The 22,239-nt window shown below is 40.5% G+C and overlaps 1 protein-coding gene across 1 annotated transcript; it reads left to right on the top strand.

The window, feature by feature from the left end:
• The first annotated feature begins 251 nt into the window (after window positions 1–251).
• Window positions 252–17,531, top strand: TNFRSF11B (TNF receptor superfamily member 11b). The gene is made up of 5 exons (XM_039715516.1): window positions 252–487; window positions 9,646–10,015; window positions 13,407–13,601; window positions 14,002–14,226; window positions 15,473–17,531. The coding sequence occupies exons 1-5, from the start codon at window positions 458–460 to the stop codon at window positions 15,859–15,861; spliced, it is 1,209 nt and encodes a 402-aa protein (XP_039571450.1). The 5' UTR covers window positions 252–457; the 3' UTR covers window positions 15,862–17,531.
• Window positions 17,532–22,239: the final 4,708 nt, after the last annotated feature.

Raw genomic sequence — 22,239 nt, 5'->3', positions numbered from 1 at the left:
CTTCCAGCCTGCCCCGCTGCTGGGAGCCCCCGGGGAGCCGAGCCAAGGGACCGGAGCCTCTCCCCCGGCCCCGCTGCGGAGCGGAGCGCCGGGCGGCACAGCCAGCCAGCCAGACAGGGAGCAATTAAACCCTCCCCTGGCCAGCCCCTGACACTCCCTCCTGCAGTTTCCAGTCTGTGGTTACGGCGCTCAAAGGGTTCCATTAAGTCACCAAGTTTTACAGGTTCCTTAAAAAAAAAAAAAAAAAGAGGGGGTGGGGGGAGGTGAGGGGGAGTGCGCGAGAGAAAAGTTTGGTCATGGCAGGGAATGTGTGATCAAAGCTGAGCCCAAGCTTCCTGTTACACCGGGACTATATATATATCGTGTCTTTAATGTTGGGAATGTAAGCAGCTGCCGGAGCCTGGCGCTGACTCTCTGCCTGATTCCCAGCGCGCTGAGGTTTCTTGCACCGACCACAATGAACAAGTTCCTGTGCTGCACGCTTGTGGTGAGTCCCTTCGCAGAGGCAGACAGCTCTAGGATGCACTGCAGACATCAGGCTGCAGAGACACACGGCTTTTCTTCTGGGGCTTTTGTTTTGGGTTTGGGGTTTTTTGGGGGGTTGTTTGTTTGTTTGTGGGTTGCTTTGTCTTCTCTCCGTTTTCTTGGTAAACCCATTTTGTTCCATCTCTCCAAACTTTCCCGGTGAGTTTGGAATGTGATGGACACGTTCAGCTCCAGGGAGACAGCAGGGATTTTCATCCCATTCTCAAGGTAGTGGCATGATTTGCTTTTATTTTGCTTTTTTTTTCTGACTTCCTCCCTCCTTTTGTAAGGCCTCATCATACTGGTCTGGAGCAAAACCCTGTATCGAGTAATGAATTTAGAAACTGTAGGCTGGAATATTTGTTTCTGATTTACAAAAGCTCCATCCCTCCCTGCCCCTAATCTCTGCTGCAGTGGCACTCTCAGGGACTGGGTTGGCTTTCTTAGCCAGGAAAACCACTGTGAACTCCACAAAAAAACCCCACAAGTGTGTGGCTCTTGTCTTGGCTTAGAAAATTCAGCTTCATATGCTAGAAGGTGATGAATTAGTAGCTGTGTCAGTAGCTATTACAGAAGAAGTTGGGTTATTAAATCTGGTGTAAGCCTCTGCTTTAATAAGTTTTTGTTTACTTGGTGATTTAGTAAGATGCTTCCAGATGCAAATTTAGAGATGTTAGCAGTGCAGTAAATCTTTCAAAATGTTATTTAATCCATTTAGTCATATGGAATTGTATATGAGTTCAGTTTAATTAAAACCTGCCTACAGACAGATCCTGTGTAACATCTATTTGGAGGCTCTTCATCTTTTGCATAAGGAAACTTTCAAAGAAAAACATTAAAAAATAATATTCAAAGCAGGCTCTGGCCAGCACATTAACTTGCTTCAGGGTTGTTTTGGTGAGCACAACGGCATTAATGTTGTGGCAGAGCATTAGAACTGAGATCCATTTATTCTGAAAGCTTTTTATAAATGCAACGAGATTTCCAGGATTTGATGAGTAATGCGTGTTTATTACTCTCTGTACAACTTTCTGAAAGAGCTTTTGAGAAGGAAACCCAAAGTAATTAATGGTGCACGGGAAGTAAAATTTGTCAGGCTTGTGGTCGGCAGATTGAAACGCAGGACAACTTTTTCATCCCATGTCTGATGTTGTGCCTGCTTTGTCAATATGAAATCACAGGAAGTTAATCTGGGAATTTCAGCAATATCTGGTTATCAACCTGGCTTCTTATCTGTGGCTGTCGTAAAATAATCACATCAGGATTTTGATTTTGATTAAATGCAATGTGCCTGTTCATGTTCTCCCACAAAGTAATAGCATTTGGTGAAGTTCAGCATAATCCTCTGGCAGATGAGTCTTGGAGCTGAAATACTTTGGTGGTAGTACATAGCAAAGAGATCATAATTCAAACGCATTATTCTTATTATTGTTATTATTATTCCATTTATTTTAAATTATTGTGAAATTTAAGTAAAATTAGTGAAATTTAAGTACTGTCAGATGTGCTAGAGCTCAGAAAAGTAGCTTTAGTATCTGTTTTTAGGAGGTACAACAACCCTTTTAGGAGGTACAACTATACATCAAAGTTCTGTGTGTCTGGCTCACATACCTCCGAACATAGTTTGGAGACATTGTATCTGGGGCATGATGTACTTTCAGCCTTGGCCTCTTTGCTGAGGTTTCAGAAAGGTTATACCTGATGTGGTGGTGCACTCATGTTTCTGCTGTTTCCTTGGAACACTAAAGCTGCTTACAAACATTATGAAATTGGACTGAATGGAAAGAAATTCCCCAGAGCTGAATCTCATTACTTGTCACGTAACTATCTTGACCCTTATACTTGACCTTTCTCTATTTTGGATCTCTGGGCACATGTGACATTCTTTTTCTGGCCTGCCTGTTGGGTTTGCTGTGTGTAGGCAGCAGTGGCTTTGCAGCCTGTGAGGGTAGGAGTTATCTTTCTGTCTGACTTTCTTTCTGTCTGCATGTCTGCATGTGTCTTGGTTAAAAATAAAACACTAAGGTTACCAGAAGAATTTTAAAAAGATATTGTCACAATTGAAGTTACACCCACTGTTCAAATCTCATGGAAAACTTAATTTTGTTCCCTCTGAAAAAACACCTGTTTGCACATAGTACTGGACATACATCCTCTAGCTAGCAGTCAGCTGTTAGTAATTCTGTCAGTGCAAAGGCAGGCTGTTCTTGCAGTGGGAACATCCCAGGCTTGGGTTAGCTCTAAATCTTGCTGTCACTCTGGTGAATAACATTCCAAAATGTAAGACACATATTTTGGAGAGTTATCTGGTTAGTTTTCCCTGCTTTCTCCCTCTACAGGTTTCAAGGCAAATGTAACTCATATGAATGAAGACCTTCAATTTAGCACTTCTTTGATAAGATGTAAAACTGCTCTTCATCTGAATTTCATTTCCTACCACTGAAAGTGAAGCAGTAGTTTAGACCCCTAAATTGCTTTGTGAATGGCAACTAATGGTGTCTCAAAAAGTCTCTACAAGACTTGGCTTTTTGACATGTTGCTTTACATGTCCTGCCAGAGAAATGAAGACAGTGTTTCATAGCCTCAGTTTTGAATACGGGTCACTCAAGAGAGTCCTTATGATGAACTCCTTATGTAAAAGAGGAGCCTCCACTTCATAAAGTGTCTTCCATACAAAATAGGTCCTGTTATGTCCAAAGTGAGTGGATTACAATGAAGCAGTTGGTAGAATGGTAGAAGAGCTTTATAAACTGAACTGAAAGCAGTGAAGATGACTCCATGTCAGATTTCATTGTGTACCTGGCACTTGGCTGTGGTCTGCAGAAAGCTCCTTTGTCTGGGCAGTGCTCTCGTGGGCCTGCAGCAGCCCACGGGTCAGCAGTGCTGCAGAGCTGCTGGCCCAGAGAGGTCAAATGTGGTGATTGCATGGGCCTCCAGAACAGCACGATGAGATGGATGAGAGCTGGATGGGAGTAATTTTTCCCAGGACAGCAAGTATTTTACAATGGTGATTTTCAATAGGTGGATGTGGGTCTGGTCCAGCATGGCATTGTCACATACTGGATCTGAGATACATGCTATTGATGAGGAGGGCCTTGATAATATCAGTCAGTGCTGTATTTTGCCAGTGCATGATTGCAGTGAGGAATTTTGCCTAAGGGCTGAGGATATGTGAAAGCCTCCTGCCATTGCTTTGTCCAAATATTTTGTATAGAAGGCAAAGTAGGAGAGTTGTGAGGTTTTACTTTGAACCCAATGCAAACACTGGGAGCAATCTGACAGATGTCTTGAATGATTATTTATCACACAAGAAAATATGCTTTGGAATACTTGTGGAATGTGAAACAGAAACAGATTTATCTTTCTCAGCAAATTAAACATTCTCCTTTGGTCTACAACCCAAAACCACAAAGCCAAGCTATATAATAATATTTTCATATGCTGAAAAGCCACTCTCTTTTCTGCCACAAAGCAGTGATTTAAAAGGATGATGCTTGAAGGAGTTTTACTTCTTGTGCTTTGTCTTCTAGTTCATTTTAATTCAACAAGAGGAATCAAGCGGCTCTTTGCCTTACATTTGAAGATGAAAGAAAAGGGCGTGTATTTTTTTTTTTTGCCCAAGATCTGAAATGAAATTTTACAATCACATTATTTCTCTTTCAAAAGCGTCTTCTAAGGAATCAAACAAATGGACTGCACAGGCCTTTTATGTATATGCTGACATAAGGATGGTATGGAGAAATATAGCTTCAGGCCTAATGTGCTGAGTGACAGAGAAAGAACTGCTGTCTAACCTTGGGTAATTCATCTTGATTGAGTTCTCAGTATTTACTTGCATCACACTGACTTAGAGTCAACTTATATTTCAGTATTTACAGTTAATCCCAATTCCTCACACTGAGACAGCCATCCTGAGAGGTGCCCAGGATTCTCCCCAGGGATATGGAGGAAGACTGAGTTCTTCAGTCTTTTTAGAAGTGAGCCTATGACACCAGAACTCCATTTCACCCAACAGGTTGTTAGATGTAGTTAATTACATTCGGTTTTGTTCTGTTTTTGTTTTTGCTGTAACAATTTTGTTATTGATAGCTTTTCATACTCACAGAACAAAAAATCCCCTAACCTTCAGGGTTGTTTTTTTTTAAAAATTGAGCCTTGCATTTTATTAGCCCTAGAAAAACTGTTTACAAATGAATCACACTAACAATTAATTTGTCAAGATGAAAAAGATACTGAGCATTATTTTCTTCCCTTAGTGCTGGCATATAAAGAATTGGCTGATGGTTTAAAACTGAAAGAAACTGCCTGGATCTCTTCAGTCCATTTGCCATCTCTTCCAGGAAACTAAATGTCGTATTTGCTTTCAGAGAGGCACTGAGAGCTATATTTAGGACACATGGGTTTCTTACACCTGCTTCTCAGTGAAAGGCTGTTTCTTTCTCTGACAAGAGAATTCCCTTTTCATTTTCCAGTATTATCCTTTAGTGGAGAAAGTTCTTCTTTCTGAGTTTGCTGTCTATCTGTACTGAATCCATGGCTTCTCTTGTGACTTGCCAAGCTATTGAAAAAGTCCAGATCCTCTCCAAGAAGCTCTCCATTTCCTTCTAAACTTTCTCTGTACCGCTTCCTAGTGAATTAACCTTTCCTAAACAAGGATGAAGAGAACTTCACACAATCTTCTAAATAACAAATCCATTAATTTGGGTATGTGTAGCACTGGTGGATGGCAGCTTTGGTTTCAGAAGGGTTATAGGATGAACATACTCATTGTCCCTACTTCTGATTCCAGTAGACTGAAGCCAGACTTGTAATTTCTTCCTTCTTTCAAATTAGCACGATACCTTTTCCAGCAAGAGTGAAACAGGCCAGGCATGTTTATGGAAGAAATCTTGCTTTCTATGAAGCTTTTATGGAGACCACTGTTCAAAACTAGCAAGTTCTGATCATGGCACTTTCCAAATAGTGCTTAGTGAATAGAAGACATTGAGGTGCTTAGTATATAGATCACCTTTCAATATGGACAGTCAGATCAATCAGAGGTTTTGTGTAGCTATCAAGCTGGTCATAGCATAGTTTGGGAGAGGAAGTGTCAGGAAGGACATAAAATGCATTTAAATGCCATTTTAATTTGTCTTAGGAACATGCTTTTGAAGGGCCTCTCCTGATCGTCTTTATTTACTGTATTTTAGTTTCTGTATCAGAGCAGCCCTGGAGTGCACAAAGTGGATTTACCAAAGTAAACTGAACTGATGAAAGCAAATCTAGAGATGGACCCCAGAGACACACCAGATGCACTATAACCACTAATGCATGCTTGTCCATGAGAGCAGATTGAAGTTAGTCCAAAATATCCCCTCAGAATAATACATAATGTGGATGTCAGGTGCTCAGCACCATCTGTTTTGCTCTGCAAATCTGCTGTAACAGGTGATGCAAATTCCTAATGTAAGCACAAACTCAGTGTGTGTTAGGCCAGGAAAAAGGACAATTCAGTGATGTTCCCCTCCAGCTTATTCTGTGTACTGGGGGACAAAAGAGTCTTTTCATTCTGTTTGTGCCAAGTTGCTGCAGTAAAACTAGTGAAAATTATATTTCATTATCTTCCACCATTACTACTAAATTCTTGCAAAACATTTGAAAAATAGATTGACTTTACTTTGGCACTTGATGTAGTTTTAAAGATAACGTCTCACTTGCAGGTTGCATATCAATATTCAGAATACTCAGTTGTGCTATATGTTTTTGGACTGCATAGAAGACAATTTTGCAGATCTTTTGTCTTAAATATTGTCAAGTAACCTACAGTAGTCTTGTGAAGTATGGTATTGGGGATTGAGGTCTAGAAATGTACTTAGCAACATACTAATGGCTATATTTCATCTAAAAATAACCCAGAAAAAATGGCCCTAAAAAGACCCATATTCTGTTTATGGCAGTGGTTGATATCTGATGCATAGAAGAGATGGAAGAAAAGGACAGAACAAAATCACTGTTTTTGTGAATTCAGTTTTTGATTCGGATTTCTTGATCAACAGGTGATGTTTATGTTTAATAGTCCTTTATTATTTTCATCCATTACTATGTCAGATATCATCTTGAACCCGACTGTTTGCAATCTCCTGTGGCAGTGAGTTGCTCAGCTCCCTGTGCCAATGGCTCACAGTATTCAAACAGTAATAACAGTGATCTAGGTCCGTTGTGCTAGTAAAATTTCTGAGTAAAATTTCTGAGATATTCATTGCATATCTCTGGTTTGACTGATGAATCTTTTTGTCATAATATTTTACTAAGTAAAATAGTTGGCTCCTGCATACATGTGGCTCAGCCACTGATCAGTGCATTACTGCAGCTACATAATGTGTGTTTCTGGGAAAGAAAGGGAAAACAAGTGTGATGTGCTTTTCTTTTAAAAGCACAAAGAAGAAAATCAAATGGTTGCTCTTTTAGTGATGCTGATTTATTTATCCTATTATTATGGGGTTTGGTTCTGCTCATTTAGATTAATAATATTCTATTTGCCATTATTAGTTTATAGTTATTGGTTCTTCCAAGGACAAAACTCTGCATGTCTGTATGTTCAAGTATTGTTTTGCTCAATTTTTAAAATCAATTCCTCTCAAATTGTGTTGAAATATTTTCAATTTTTATTGGCTTGTTTCCCACAGCCATAGGTTCTTCAGGGAGCAGGTGCCTCCATTTTTCCCTACAAATCCCTATGCTTTCATACTCTGATTATTGAATTCTAATTAATTTTAATGCTGAATCATCCCCTGCAGCAAAACTCTTTATTTGCCTCATACAGCATAAATAGTTGAGTAAGGAAAATAGATAAAATCTTGTTATTTTTGCTCCTACATGTTGCAGAGTAGAGTTAACAGTTATGAAATTATTCACCTACCTGTTCCTTACCTGAAAATGTGTCACTATGGGCAGAGGCACAGCCCAGAGGAGCAGATTCTACTGCAGTGGCAGCTCTGGATTTTGTGGGGAGCTGTGCACTGCAGAGCAGGACACTGCTGATGTTTCTGCACAAGGACATGCTGCCCATGTGACTGGTTGCTGTCCCTAATAATTTTCAGTGTCAGATTTTCACCTCTGTTGGGAATTGTCTTGGGTTTGCACAGATATCTGTGTGAAGTGTGTCTTTGTAGTGCCTGTTCCACATGTTGTAGTCAGATATGTTCTGTGAAGGGAATGCTTGTGTCTGTGCAAGTCTTGGACTCTGGGATGCTGTATTATCTATTCCTGAATTAAAACCATAGAAGAAAACTTCACTGTTCACCTCCACAATTAATGAGATTACCAGGACTTCCTTATTACTAGAGTCATAGCTGTAGATTTACCAAGGGTGGGGGCATTTTTCCTCAATGTAAAGCCACTCACTATTAAAAAATGTGCTGCACCCTCTTTGTTAAATAGATTCACATAAAACAGATCCAGTCATTTAAGGAAAATGGAGTTGTTCATCAAACTTCAAAGACTAATAAGGAATTTCTCACAGTGAAATGTATTGTGCATTGAGACTGCAAGAAAAGTGAGATCTCCACCTCTAGAAATCAGATAAGTTATCAGTCAAGGGTATTATTAGTGAAGGATAGCTACAAGAGGCTGTAGGGAATATCCATCCTATCTGCATGTCGTCAGCCCAAGTATAGCTGTATGAAAAGTGGATTCATAGATGTGCAACAGGAGAATGCATTTAAGAGTATTTGCTTAAGCAATAGGAGTTCCTAAGTCAAGCATCTCATACCACTCATAGTTTACTGCAGATGAAGTTTTAAATTGTCCTTTCCAAACTTAATAAGACTATGGCTTTAGACATTCCATGATGTGGCAGAAGTGAGGCCCTTCAACGAAGCATCTCAAGAAAATACAGACTTAAAAACAAAAAGTTAATTCCATTTTTACTTTGGGGACATTTAGAAAAGAGGAAATACATTTTTGAAATTGAATTGGCAGCTCTGTGTTAGCTGACAAGGGTTAAAACAGCAATAAAGACAAGTCAGTTAGATCTATAATTTTATTGGATACACTGAAAAAATATCTTAAGTCAGATCCAGTTTACTTCATCTTTATAAAATAATGTACAAGTTTTGGTAGAGAAGTGGCACATGCAGCCATGCATGCAGGGCTGGGACAGAGCTGGGTTATCAGTGAGGAGAGTGAGCTGTTGGCAGACCCTGTGGGGATCAGGGTGGTTCTCAAGAGTTATTTTTGTGATAGACTGACGGAATCACAGAACCAAATTTTCAATTATAAGACCAAAAACAAAGTGATATCGTTTCTGCAGCAAGGCAGGCTGTCTCTGATCACCAGGTCCCCAATCACACCAGCAAGGCTGGTTTGATTGTAGGAAGCAGCAGGACTCTAGCTGTCATGGCATGAACCAGCTTTTCACGACAGCTGTGAGCCTGTGGTTTTAGGTAGGAAATAAAAGCATTGGCCTGGTCTCTTCCAGCTCATGCAGTTGAGTCCTTAATGTGCCCTTCATACCCTGCATCATTCTTTACCCTTGTCTCAAGCTGTGTCTTCTTGTTTGATGTAGCTGCCACATTACATCCCAAAAGCTTCTGCATATCAGTGCAAAATTGAATGGAAGGCATTAAAAAGTAATCTCTATTGTTCTAGCCGTTAATTTCTGTAAAAAATAGCGTAAGGAATCATCTTTAAGGGTATCTGTGGTGATGGTGCACTACACTGATCATATTCAATGCTCAGGCACAATTTCTTTTGCATCTGAAGTACTCGATACTTAAGAACACAAAGGTGCATAATCCCCACCTTTGCTGTGCATTGGACAAATTCCCTGGTGCCAGGCAGTGAAAGGTTGTTGCCCAGTGATATTAAAAGGGTGTAAATTGCTAGAATCGTATCTACACCTATGGAAGGAATCACTTCGGTCGGGAAGCTTTGCTAGATAAGATCCTAAAACTTTCCCATTCTAAGACAGACAGGGGAGAGCCTGGAAGCTTGCCGGTATCTCAGAAATTTCTAATGCAAATATTTGTTTGAAGATAGTGGCATGAGTAGACTCATAAACTCCTTGAAGCGCAGGTTTCCTTCTGACCACGGTGCTCGCCGGAACTAAAAGGAAGCGATGTTTTATTTTCCTGTTGCTAGCTCTTGGACATTTCCGTCAAGTGGACCTTCCAGGAAGACTCTCCCCCCAAGTACCTCCATTACGACGCAGGGACATCTCGCCAGCTGCTGTGTGACCAGTGTCCTCCCGGGAGCTACGTGCAGCGGCACTGCAGCGCCGGCAGCCGCACGCAGTGCGCGCCGTGCCCCGCTCAGTACTACGCCGACGAGTGGAACAGCAACGAGGAGTGCCAGTACTGCAGCACCGTCTGCAAGGAGCTGCAGTTCGTCAGGCAGGAGTGCTCCAGCACGCAGAACCGCGTCTGCGAGTGCGTCCCGGGCAGGTACCTGGAGCTCGAGTTCTGCTTGAGGCACACGGAGTGTCCGCCCGGCTCCGGGGTTGCCCAGGCAGGTGGGTCCCGCTCCTCCATAGGCACAGATGTAATCTGAGCTCTGCAGCACGGCCACGACTCGTGGCAGTCACAAGATTAGGACAGAGGCTTGTCCAGATGAAATTGCAGGACAGTAAATTGTAATGCCAATTGAACTTGTTCTAATCTGCATCATTTGGACTGTAGCCAAAGGAAGGTTTCTCAGTGGAATACCCTGCTCCTGCTGTAACATATAACTTAATGGCAGTAGCAAATGTAGCAAATTGCACTCTAATGAGAAACATGATGGATTGCCTCTTTTAAAGGAACATTATCTGGAATGTAGTATTTGTGTGTGTGATAAATAATAATGGTTTTCATTTTGAAATCTGCTGTTTCAAGCAACTGTATATCTTGACAAACACCAGGAGCGCTACATGTTTGACACCAAGTATATAATTATAACAACATTAATATAGCTCTAGTGTCACTGCAATATGTGGTAATAATTAATTATCAGCATCCTAAGTGGAATTTTCCTTTCTTAGGGAAACTGTTACTATTATCAAGCAAACAACCATTTCTTTGTCAAGCAGGCTGGCACAGTGCTGAAAGTCTGGCGGGAATATAGAGCAAAGCAGCACTTTTCAGTGGAGTGTATTCTTCATTTAAGACAACACAAATTGTTAAACCAATAATTTGTTCTTCCCTTAGAACCAAATACATAATTTATTGTTTGGCAAATGCCGTGGCCCAGTTTAGCTCCAATATTTAACACAACCTGAAAGAATTGTAAATTGTCATTGTACAAGAGCTTGATAACTGTCTGGAGAAGAGCACTGAGGAAGGAAATGCAGAAAATCCAAGTGTCTCAGACACCCACAGGCAGAATGATTTCCCTAGGAATGATGTACCTGCAGTGAGAAACACTAGGGCTGGCCTGTGTACTTTAGTGCTGAGCTGAATGACAGGCTGGGAGTCCTTTTCTGGGTTAGGAACCTCTCACTGGAAAGCAGCTTTGGCGGAAGGAGAAATGTCGCTGCTGTAGCTGCTCACTGCTCCTTGAGTAACTGGTTGGTGAAGCTGTAGCCTGATGCCCTTCCACTGTTAAGCATTTCCACCTGGCAATTACCACATTTCCATATTGTAAACCTTCATTAACCTAAACTATTATACCCAGGGGCTTGGGTTAATGAGCTTCCACTGTATCTCGGCAGCAAGTCAAAAGGGGGCAGAAACAAAATCCTCAGAAAGACTTTGGGAGGTGAACAAAGTATAAATTGTCTGAGCAACCAGCCTGCTGCATCTCTCTGAGCATGGTGAAATATGGTCGACAAATTTCATTCCCGCAGATCAGAATGAAGCAAACTTTTAAAGAAGATAAAATGTTGACTTTTGCAATATCTTGAAAAGTTAGTTTCCAAAAGATCATCAGATTGAACCAGCTAAACCCAAGCAGACCTCAAAAATGAATGAAAACATTGTAAAAACAATTGCATCCCCCTGTGTCAATCGTTAATTTTTGAGGTGAGGCAACAACTAAGAGTTTAATAAGCATGTACTGCACTGTGTTACTGCTCTTTGCCATATGATAGCCTTGAACTTTGTAATGATGCAAATTCAGGTGAAATAAAACCTAAGAGCAGAAAAATACGATTTGACTCCCACACAGGAAGATGGTGCGGTCCAGTGCCTCATTTAAGGCTTAAAGCATTAGAGATCTGTTTCCGTGGTGCCCATTGCTCATGATTTCATTGGGATATCACCTTCCTTTGTAGTCCCTTTTTGTGAGTGAGCATTAAGGCTTTGTTCCTTTGTGCCGCGGCCGGCAGGGCTTGGAGCAGCATCGCGCTGGGAAAGCAGCGCTGCTCTGTCTCCCGGTGGCTGCTGCCGCTTCCCTGGGAAGAATGGGGGATCCAGGGGAGTTGGAGGGAGTGGCAGAAGGGCAGGCAGACAGCGGCAATTCGTGCCCTTAACAAGAGTGGCGAAATAAACAATGAAGACGGTGGCACGGCTGGAGGGTGACTTTATGCTCCGTCCTGAGAACACGAACGCATCACACGGTATATTCCTCCCTTGTGCTGCAAAGATTATGCAGCAAGCTCTGGGCAGAACGATGCAGCATTTGCAGGAGCACTCCTTTCTCCACGTCCTTGCTGCCGGCACACAGGAGCAGCGTGTCTGTGGCAGGGAAAGTCGCTGCAACGCGGCCGCCTGAGGCCGGCTGAGCGCTGTGCCAGCCCCGGGCTGCAGGCTGGACAGAAAGCGGCACAGCCTTTGGGAGGGGCTGGCACGCACAGGGTCTCTGGCAACTACAAATCTTCCTTTTCACTCCTTGGCTGATGGAGTGCTAGGTCAGGTTGTATGCAAGCGCTCTTCTTGATTTCACAGCTGATTGAGAACTTGAGATGCGTACTCTTTTTCTCTAAGGATTTCCCAAAATAAAGAAAAGATTACTAAAAAGCTAACATTAAAATTAACATCCACATGTAAATACTTTAAAGATACACTAGATGGAGGTATTTTCTTATTCAAATATAGTTTCCAATTTTTTCAAATAAATTTTAAGCATGTGCTTAAGTTCATGTTCAAAAATGCAGTATTAGATACCAGACTTCAGGCACTTGTTAAATGTTGGATGAATAAGGATGAATTAGGAGTGAGTATACAGCAGTTATTGGTGCTGTTACTTTCCTGCCACTGGTGGTTAGACTGCATAGTTTCAGATTTCATGGATTCATTTTTTTACTCTTTGTAAATGTGCTAGAACCATATGTTGTCATTCTGTTGTTATATCATATATTTAATTCTGAAGTAAAACTATGCATTTTAAATCACCAAGCAAAACATGTATGTCTATTAAATATTATTTTTTAAATATTGGACACTGTTTTCTTGGCTTTTAATAATGCTTTATTCAAGCCCCCCAAAAAATTTCAAAACTGTTGTCTTTAGTTGATATTGAGTTGGATTGTATTTTTATCTAGAACTGAAGTAACCAGTTCAAGTAAGGTTCTGGGCAGTTATTACAGAGTGAAATTCAGAACCCATTTTTTCCTACTTATTTACTTTACAGAATATTTGTATAGTTGAAGGATGAAGATCAGACATGGTGTAATGTCTGAATAGACTCAAGTAATCAAGGTTTTAAAGATAATACTTTACTAAATTACTGATTTAATCAGTAATCACTGATTTTGAACTTGGTAACAAGCATATTTAAGAGTATTATTTACTGTATTGCATCAACAGGAACATCCTTCTTCTAAGGCATCTTCTGTCTCTTTTTCTTCCAAAGTCGCTCCTTAATGAAAAGCAGAAGCATGACAGTTTAGAGAGGAATGTTTTTTTTTGCTTTCTGTTTTCTTTCTAATTTTTTTTCCACAGTTGAGGTTATATGTAATTGGATGCATTGTTTTCTTGTTTCCACAGGTACCCCTGAGAGTGACACTGTATGTGAGAGATGTCCAGAGGGATTTTTCTCAAATGAAACCTCCTCCAAAGCAGCCTGTCTTAAGCACACAAACTGTAGTGCCTTGGGCTTCAAAATAGCTTTGAAAGGAAATGAGATTCGTGACAACATCTGTCAGGAAAATACAGATACGACACCTCAAAAATGTGGAATAGGTGTGTATCATATTAAGGAAGAGTGGTCTGAAAACATACCTTTAGTTATCGTTAAAATTAATTTACCAAAATGCAGGATAAAAACACTTAGCTTGTTAGCTCTTTGCCTGCTATGGTGATAGCCATAGTAGAATTTTAATTATTGTAGCTCAGACCAAAAAGAACTCAAATACAAAGAGAAACAGCACTACTTAGTCTGTTTTTAAAATACTCTTTCTTATCATTCTTGCTGCTTGGTTGTTGTTGTTTTTGGGGGTTTTTTTGGTTTTATTTTTTGTTTTGTTTTTGTTGTTGTTTGTTTGTTTGTTTGTTGTTTTGTTTTGGGTGTTTTTTGGTTTTTTTTCTGAGACAGGCAAGGTAAGAGATCAGAACAATTGACATCTTCCCTTTCTCATTTCAGATGTTACCCTGTGTGAGGAGGCTATGTTCAGGTTTGCTGTTCCTACTCATGTCACACCTAACTGGCTGAACATACTAGCAGACAGCTTGCCTGGGACAAAGGTTAGCACAGAAAATATCGAAAGGATTAAACAAAGGCACAGCCCTCAAGAGCAGACCTTTCATCTTTTGAAACTATGGAAGCAGCAAAACAAAGAACAGGATATGGTCAAGAAGATTATCCAAGGTATCTGATTGTGATAGCAATTGCATTATAAAAACCCTTCTGAATGGCACTTAAAAAATTGCTTGGATCAAGTACCCCCTGGGGATGTGCTGTGCTTGGAGAAGGGCCTGCAGGCCTTCACTGAGACACAGCGATGCTGTAAGCATAGAGAGGTCAAGGGAAGCAGGAACAGAATTCCACTTCTCCAGATCAATCAAGGACTGAATTCTTCCCAGACTTGTTGCCCACTTTGGAGAGTGTGTTGTGCCATGACCAAGGTCCCCTTTTAAGACTGCAAAACATACAAAGAATTTTTATCAACTGAGGAAAATGTTTCCCACTTTCACTAATATCTGTTAGAGGGAGCTGGTTCCCTGCAGCTGAGAGTGCAATTTGTCTTCTGTAAAGCAGAGGTTGATATTTTGACATGACCAAGGTCCCCTTTTAAGACTGCAAAACATACAAAGAATTTTTATCAAGTGAGGAAAGTGTTTCCCACTGTAATATCTGAGCAACCGAGGTTAGAGGGAGCTGGTTCCCTGCAGCTGAGAGTGCAATTTGTCTTCTATAAAGTAGAGGTTCATATTTTGGACTGGGACATTTATCCACAGGGTGGGGGCACATGGGAGTGAGGAATACACAGACAGGCTTTTCCTTCTTTTTCCCTTCTGGTAACTCTTTGTCATGCTGATTCATTTGTTCATTTGATTTGGCTTTGTTTGTGCTGAATCTACCAAGACATGTTTCAAGGATGAAATAGTACTGCAGTATTAATAACAAAGTTTTTTACAGCAGTCAGGCCAACTCTTTTCATGTAAACCACTATCAACAACCACCACATTCAAATGACATTTTGTCTACTGAGAATAGATTTGAAAAATGCGGCAGAAATGGTTTTTTTACCCCTCTGCTGTTTAGTATGTATGCTTACGTCAGTCTGTGAAGTATCTAGAGTACTTCAAAATTTAAAATTACTATTTTCACAAATATTACTATTAAAAAATTTGTTATTTTAACAAATGCCTAGGCATTTCTGAAGAGAATGAGCTACATTTTTGTTCACTGGAAGCAAATGCTAAGAATCCTATCACATACACACAACATTTTACAGGATAGATGGGACCAAACAAGCAAAGATGAGAGAATTATTTGAAGCAAAGAAATTTGGAAAGCAAATTCGTCTTAGAATTTTGGAAGGTTTTTTGCAGGCTACAGTAAAATTGTAATGTGCTGTACTTACCTCTCTTCTCTCTTTTGCTTTTGATAGATATTGATCTTTGCGAAAACAGTGTCCTAAAGCATGTTGGCCACCTGAACCTCACCTTTGAACATCTCAACATGCTGATGGCAAGCTTGCCAGGCAAGAAGGTGGGAAAAGAAGATGTTGAGCGCACAATGAAACTATGTCAGCCCACAGAGCAAGTTCTGAAGCTTCTCAATCTGTGGAGAATAAAGAATGGTGACCAAGACACCATTAAAGGTTTAATGTATGGACTGAAGCACTTGAAAATGTACCACTTTCCAAAACGAACCATCCAAAGCCTGAAGAAGGTGATAAAGTTTCTTCACAGATTTACAATGTATAGATTATACCAGAAACTATTTTTAGAAATGGTAGGGAATGAACTTAAATCTGTGAAAGTAAGATGTGTCTAACTCAAGATATGTTTCTTTCTCCACTGACTATTCTTCCCTAATTACTGCCAGCAGTAATTAAACTGGAACGTTATTTCAATACATTTTGATTTACTATTTATAGAATGCCTGACTGGAATAGTTCTAAGTCTCCTGCAGTGGTTTTAAAGGGTTTTTTTGCTGTTTTTTTTTTTCTTTAATAAAAATCACTTTTGTAAAAGCTATTAACTGGATGGTAACACTAAGGGCCTGATTCTGCATTTTTGCACATTCAGAGTTGAAAAGTCCCACTATAGTCACTAGATGAGAAAGGAATGACAGACCAGGCTCTACTCCAGTATTTGCTATTTATATTCTTCAAGGAATAAACATTTTTTTTGTACATATTTATTAAGTTAAATGGATATGAGACTGAATTTTAGGAAGAGAATTGGAAAGCACACTGTATATTTTCTAGTTAAACAAATATGATTCCATATATTTTTCTGGCAAAATTTTGTAGCATACCCTAAGAGTTATCAATTTCTTTACATTTTGTATTTAAAAAATGTATTATTGCTTAGTATTATTTGTATAAGTTGTGGTATCTTTTGGTAAGGATGTTTTAATTTATCCTATGGTTTTAACTCAAATACGGTGAAAATATAGCTCAAGTGACCTGAATATTTAAATATTCTGTGAGGAAGTGAATGTACCATATTTAAGAAGCTGGATTTTTATATAGAATTTCATAATCTTATTTTATAAAGCAATTAAATTTTTCAGTTTAGTTTTTGACTGGTGTTTTATTCTTGATTCTAAAGTAGGAACTAATTACAAAGACAGACTATGTGGATTTTGCACTTTATCTTGGGCTTGGGTCTCTGCTATTCCCTGTCTGTTCTAGTAGTTAATATGTGAACCAAGTAAATATTGATCGGCACTGGATTTTCATGGTCACTGCAAAGGTGTAGAAGAAGCTACAAAAGTCTTAAAGGTTCCAGTCTAAAAGGCCCAGGTGGTTGTGATATGACTGATTACAACTCCACAGACACATTTGGCCCAGCACCATTCTTGGCCCAGTGATGTTCTTGGAGTGCTCACAACCTTTGCCCTAACCACAGCTTGTAATTTCATGGAGCAAAGATGATGTATGGGCCTGACAGGCTTGGAAAACCTCACATATTGCCACTGTGTTTAAAGGAAGGGAGCACAGAGAGGTCAAATAAAAAATAGTAATTTACCATTTCCCTCAGCTACAGAATGAGGCACCTACAAAGCCTTGAGCCCCGTAAATGCAGAACAGAGAGAGGACATTATCAAAAGCTCACAATTTTAAGGACCAGTGGTCATTCACAATACAAGCCAAAGGCTTTGATGGCTTCAGAGAAAGACTGTACTCATGGGGTTTTTTTTCTTTCAACCATGTGAACAGAGTTTGAATATTCTACATATTCTTTTCCATTGTGTAAGGAAAGGAAATCCATAAGCATTTAGCCTTGTATGACAAATATTCCTCTATTACAGATGAGAGGATCTTAAGCAAAGAATGAGAAAGAGATTTCTGGTTGATACGATAGGTGTTCATCAGAATTGCTCTCCATATAGTGAATACAAATGGAACATGCTGATTTAAAATACTTGGGATTCCTTTTTCACTGAATTCTTACATCACTTTTTTATCAAAAGGAATAAAACCCTTTTAAATTTCACATGCTATTAACATCTCATTTATTGGTGTAACTGAGAAATGGTTCTGAACATGAAAAAATTCCTAGTTTTCTGTTGATTCATTTGGGATAATTTACATACTTGTACAACAGAAAGTGGTTTTATATGTAATTAAAAGATTATAGCAACAGACTCTCAAATTTGCAAAACAGATACCAGATGTTTCCATGACTCTGACAGGTGTGGAGGTTTGGGGTGTTCTAGGTGTTAAAATGAGAATAATGATCTTGCTGGCAACAAAATGAAGATCACACACACCTTGAAAACAATATCATCTTAATCCTTTCTACATATGCAACAGTTTTGAAATTGATAGTAGAGTTCCAGTATCAAGTAGCACTATAATTAAAAAAAATATCACAGAGATAGAGCCCTCTAGAGAAAAGCACAGTTGCCTCTTAGTACATGGGTTTTATTTTATACATTTATGCTTCTATTTTTCAAGTAGTTATATGTAACTCTCATGGCAAACAATGTAGTGTTTGTGGTCCCTCAGGAATGACAATAGTGAAGAAGGTTCTTGGAGCCAGGGCCTACAGTTTAAGCTGTAGCTACCATGTGAACATGCTGTGCTTCACTACAGTAGCATAGCCTGCCATGGCCTGGACTGGATTTCCTGGGAAAGTTTAGCATTGAACTATAACCTGTGCCTTCAAAATAGGATTTTTTTCTGCTAAACACAAAGTTACACATGCTTAATGAATTATACCTCTTAAAGCTGATTCAGTTAATCAGTTGCCCATGCTCAGGTAAACATTTCTCAGCCAGGTTGTGCCTCAGTTATGAATTCAGCTTCACTCAGCTGGAATGACTTGAACACATACTGAGCAGGAGACTTTTAAACTGTATTCCCTTCCCCAAAGAGCCTCCAGCCCAAAATAGCCAAGACAAACAAAAGCAAGACCCAGGATAATGAGGGAGAGGGTGAGGCAAACAGAAAGTGGGAGGAAAGCTTGGAAAAAATGTGGGTTTGGGGGTGGTAGCTTGTTTTATAAGGAAGGCTGCAGGAGGAAGATGTGCAATGGGCATCAGGTAGGAGAGGAGTCCCTCTGTCCCTGGCTTGGAGGAAATGCTGAAGTGGGGAGGAAAATGTGAGGTGTGAGGGCCAGGGACAACCAGAGCTGGGCCTTGGGGGTGACTTGAAGAGGGATTTTGTGCTCAGGGTGCCCTGACCTGCCAGGGTTTCAGTGCCTGCTCTCCTCCCAGCCTGGCTGCTGACCAGACTCAGGAAGCTTTGTCATCCTCTGGCCAGAGGTGAGGCTGGCCTTGCCTTGGGATGGAAAGGAGTAGAAGAACAAGGAAGCTAGAGAAGTGTGCTGACTCTGCTGCCCCTGACAGGGGCAGGGATTGTCCTGTCCTGTCATGTCAGCTTCCCCTTCAGTGAGAGAAAGGAAAAGCAGTTTCAGGAATGTTTGAGGGAGACAGGGAGATGGGCTTTAAGGCAGGCTCCTTAGCTGTCATCTGCCCAGCCCTGCTCTCGAAGCATGGAAACAACCCTGAGTTATCGAAAAATACCATGGGTTTAAAGTACAACCTTATGATTCTAAAATCTTTTACAACCCTGCCTTTTAAATGTTTTTTTTTATATGCACTTGCCCTCCATCAAGGCAGTCTCTTAAGTCCCAGAAAATGCTTTGGAGTATGGGGGAAATTAATGAAAAGCTAGACACTAAATTCTGCAATAATATTTTTTTATGCTGTGCACCTCACCAAGCACAGTAGACCCTGACCTGGCCCAGGAATGCTCTCAGAGTAAAAATCAATAGTACAGTCTGCTATAGAATTAATGTTTTAAAAATAAAGCCAGGTATTAGATAGCTTTTAAAAAGGGTAGAGAACTGAATAATGCCATTTGAAAGCCATGGTTGGGAATAGGCACAACACCAAAACTGAGCACCACACACAGACTCACACACACCTTGCACCAGGAGCACAGCTTATCCCTTCAGCACCCTGAGACACCCACCCTGCCTGTCCTGATATGGGTCAGCATTGTCACATCCAAGGCAGAGGTGTCTGGTTTGCTCATGAATTGCCTTCAAAGTGCCCAAATTGTCATCCTTAAAGTGATTCAAAACCATGGCTCAGAAATAAGCAAATATTTATAGAAAAAAGTGCCAGTAATTTCTACAGACTATTGGAAACTATTCAATTTTGGACAAATGTCAAATATGGGAAAGGCCATATTGGCAATAAGCTCAGTAGTGAGGAGACAAGAAAATATATACAAAGCTAAGGCTGTGGTCACTGTGTGACTGTTCTGGTGGAGTTCAAGGACAAATCTGTGGGAAAGGATTATAAGAATGGATGCAGAATTGCAATTAATTGAATTATTCTATTTTTATATTAGACTTTTGAACTGAACAAAACTTGAGACAAAATAAAGCAAATGAACACAATGTGAACGTAATTTATTCCGCTCATCATCATCTTCATCCCTTGTATTTATGGCAAGTTTGCGTAGGATTCCTCTGTTTGTCTTTTTGCATTTAAAAAAAGTTCTTTCATACTACCAGGCTATTTTTTAAAATCATCCTGACCTTTAGTACCTAGGAGGTTGTTTAAAAGGAACCACATGATGAAAGACTGTGGCTTTGGCAATATTTCTTATATGAAGAAGACAGGGTGTGGTTCAATAATGGTGAAGACAGAACTTTCTGGAGAATATTTTTCTCCTTTATTTCTTTATCTAAAAAGGAAAGTTTTCATTTTCTTTTAAATAAAGAAATAGTTTTTCTGGCAAGGAGGATATATATCATTCTGGATATGCAGAACTTTGTCAGCAGACAAAACAATATTTCTGTCTATTGACAGTATCAGTGGTTTGGTATTTGGGGTGTGCTACAACTCTGCCTATGGCATTTTAGATAAGTGAAATGACACATCCTAAAGGATGATTAATCCTATTTAATAAAATGGAAATTCAGTGTCAGTAAGAGGTAGATCAGGTCTTTGCATTCTTTGAAGGGGAGAGACTGAGACATCAAAGATCAAGGTGCAGTTTTGCAGAAGCCTCTTTCTCCTGGCTGCAGTTTGGGAAGACTAACATAGGCTCACATTTTTGGGAAAGGTGTCCACACTTGGGAGATGTGTCAATGCTCTAAGTAGGGTGTGTTTTTTGGATTGCAGCAAAACAAACGGAGATTGGCTGGCAGGCTGGTGGAGCCGTGGGGAAACTGGGCTATTCCCGTCTCTGGAGCTAGAGAGAGGCAGCTTGGTTTGATGCCACGTGGGTTGGGACCCAACACAGGGATACAAGGAACGGGTAGTTACTGTAGTTGAGAAGTGTTTTTGAAAGTCTGAGAAGACTGACATGTTGAAACCTCAAGAATACAGAGGAATGATGCAGAAAAACTTTGCACTTTGTGCCTCAAAACCAGACTTTGTCTCTTGAAACAATCACAAAAGCCAAGTACTCAGAAAACAAGAGATTTCTTTGGCAGTTATTGACAAAGACCCCATAGCAGCATTTGAGTGATGTTGTGTGGACAGGGGATGCTCATAGGCAAGCAATGGCAGCATCAAAGCAGTTCAATGCCCAGCTGTAGAACTGATGACCCACTGATGCTCCCAGGCTCTCTCTGTACCCTCTATGGACTTCATTTAAAAGCAGCACAAGGGAGTTCAGTCCCACCAGAGAAGCTGCTGCAAATGTCTGTGTGGTGAAATTGGTGCCCTGCCTTCCCACCCCATCACTGTCTTAGTGAAACATAGTCTTACAGCCTGGCTCTCCCTTGAGGTGCAATCCAGCTGAGTGATTCCTTTGGGTGCAGATAATTGCTTCACTTTCCTGCTGCTCCACCTCTCCTTGTCCAACAGCACACACAGAAGGGAAGTGGCAACAGGAGTGAACTTCCTCCCCAGCCTCAGGGGATCCTACTCACCTCTGCTGGGAAGGGGCCCTGACAGCCTGAAGACAGGGCAGGACGCAGCAGCCTCCAGCCTCCATCCTGGAAGGGGGCCACACCAGTGGCTGAGTGCAAATTAAACAGTCATAGAAAAATGGGCAGGCAGGAACTGCATTTGCATTAAACAGGCATAGAAAAAATGTGTCTGCTCAGACAAAAAGTGATGTCCAGGAGCCACAACCAGGAAAGTATTAAAACCTCTTTGTACAGCTCTGTGAATTCAAACTCTGAGTTAACGATTGTTAATTTAGTGTTCTCTTCAGTTAAACTAATTGCAGAGTATTCTACATACACAAAGAAATTAATTTCAAAAGGAACAGCATTGGGTGAAACACAGGTCTGACTGTTCATGTCCCATCTTCCTCGCACCCTTAAAACCATTCTAATCACACAATAGCCCTAGTACAGCTCTTTCTGCTTTCATGCTGCTCCATTTGTTGATGCAATTCTTTCCCCTGCTTTGGCACAGAGAATGGCTCTGTTTTTACATTGCATTTTACCCCTGTCCCATTCAGCCATGCTGTCATACTCACATCACCATGCAGAAAATCTGCAAGGTACATACTGAGGCTGCAAGGAATAGCAATTAACCACGGAGCCACTGCACTCTAAATAACCAACCCTACAAAAAAATATTTCATTACTGCAAAGGCTCCATCAGCAGTGATCAGGATGGCAGAGCACTTTGCTATTGCTCTGTGCTATGTTGTATTTACAAGCTTCTTTGGAAGTGCAGAAATTGCACCTATTCCCACAGAAATGTCCCTGCTCCCTCTCACAG

This window comes from Passer montanus, unplaced genomic scaffold, assembly GCF_014805655.1.
Source record: "Passer montanus isolate IOZ18808 unplaced genomic scaffold, ASM1480565v1 scaffold33, whole genome shotgun sequence".
In the NCBI taxonomy this organism is placed as follows: domain Eukaryota; kingdom Metazoa; phylum Chordata; class Aves; order Passeriformes; family Passeridae; genus Passer; species Passer montanus.
The sequence above is the reverse complement of the archived record's forward strand: the minus strand, read 5'-3'. Positions and strand labels throughout refer to the sequence as shown.

Bases quoted from the DNA above. Each gene is read 5' to 3' on its own strand.
- TNFRSF11B (XM_039715516.1), top strand. From the start codon at position 458: ATGAACAAGTTCCTGTGCTGCACGCTTGTG. The intron at 488-9,645 runs GTGAGTCCCTTC...TCCTGTTGCTAG, and splicing joins TCCTGTGCTGCACGCTTGTG to CTCTTGGACATTTCCGTCAA. The intron at 13,602-14,001 runs GTGTGTATCATA...TTCTCATTTCAG, and splicing joins ACCTCAAAAATGTGGAATAG to ATGTTACCCTGTGTGAGGAG.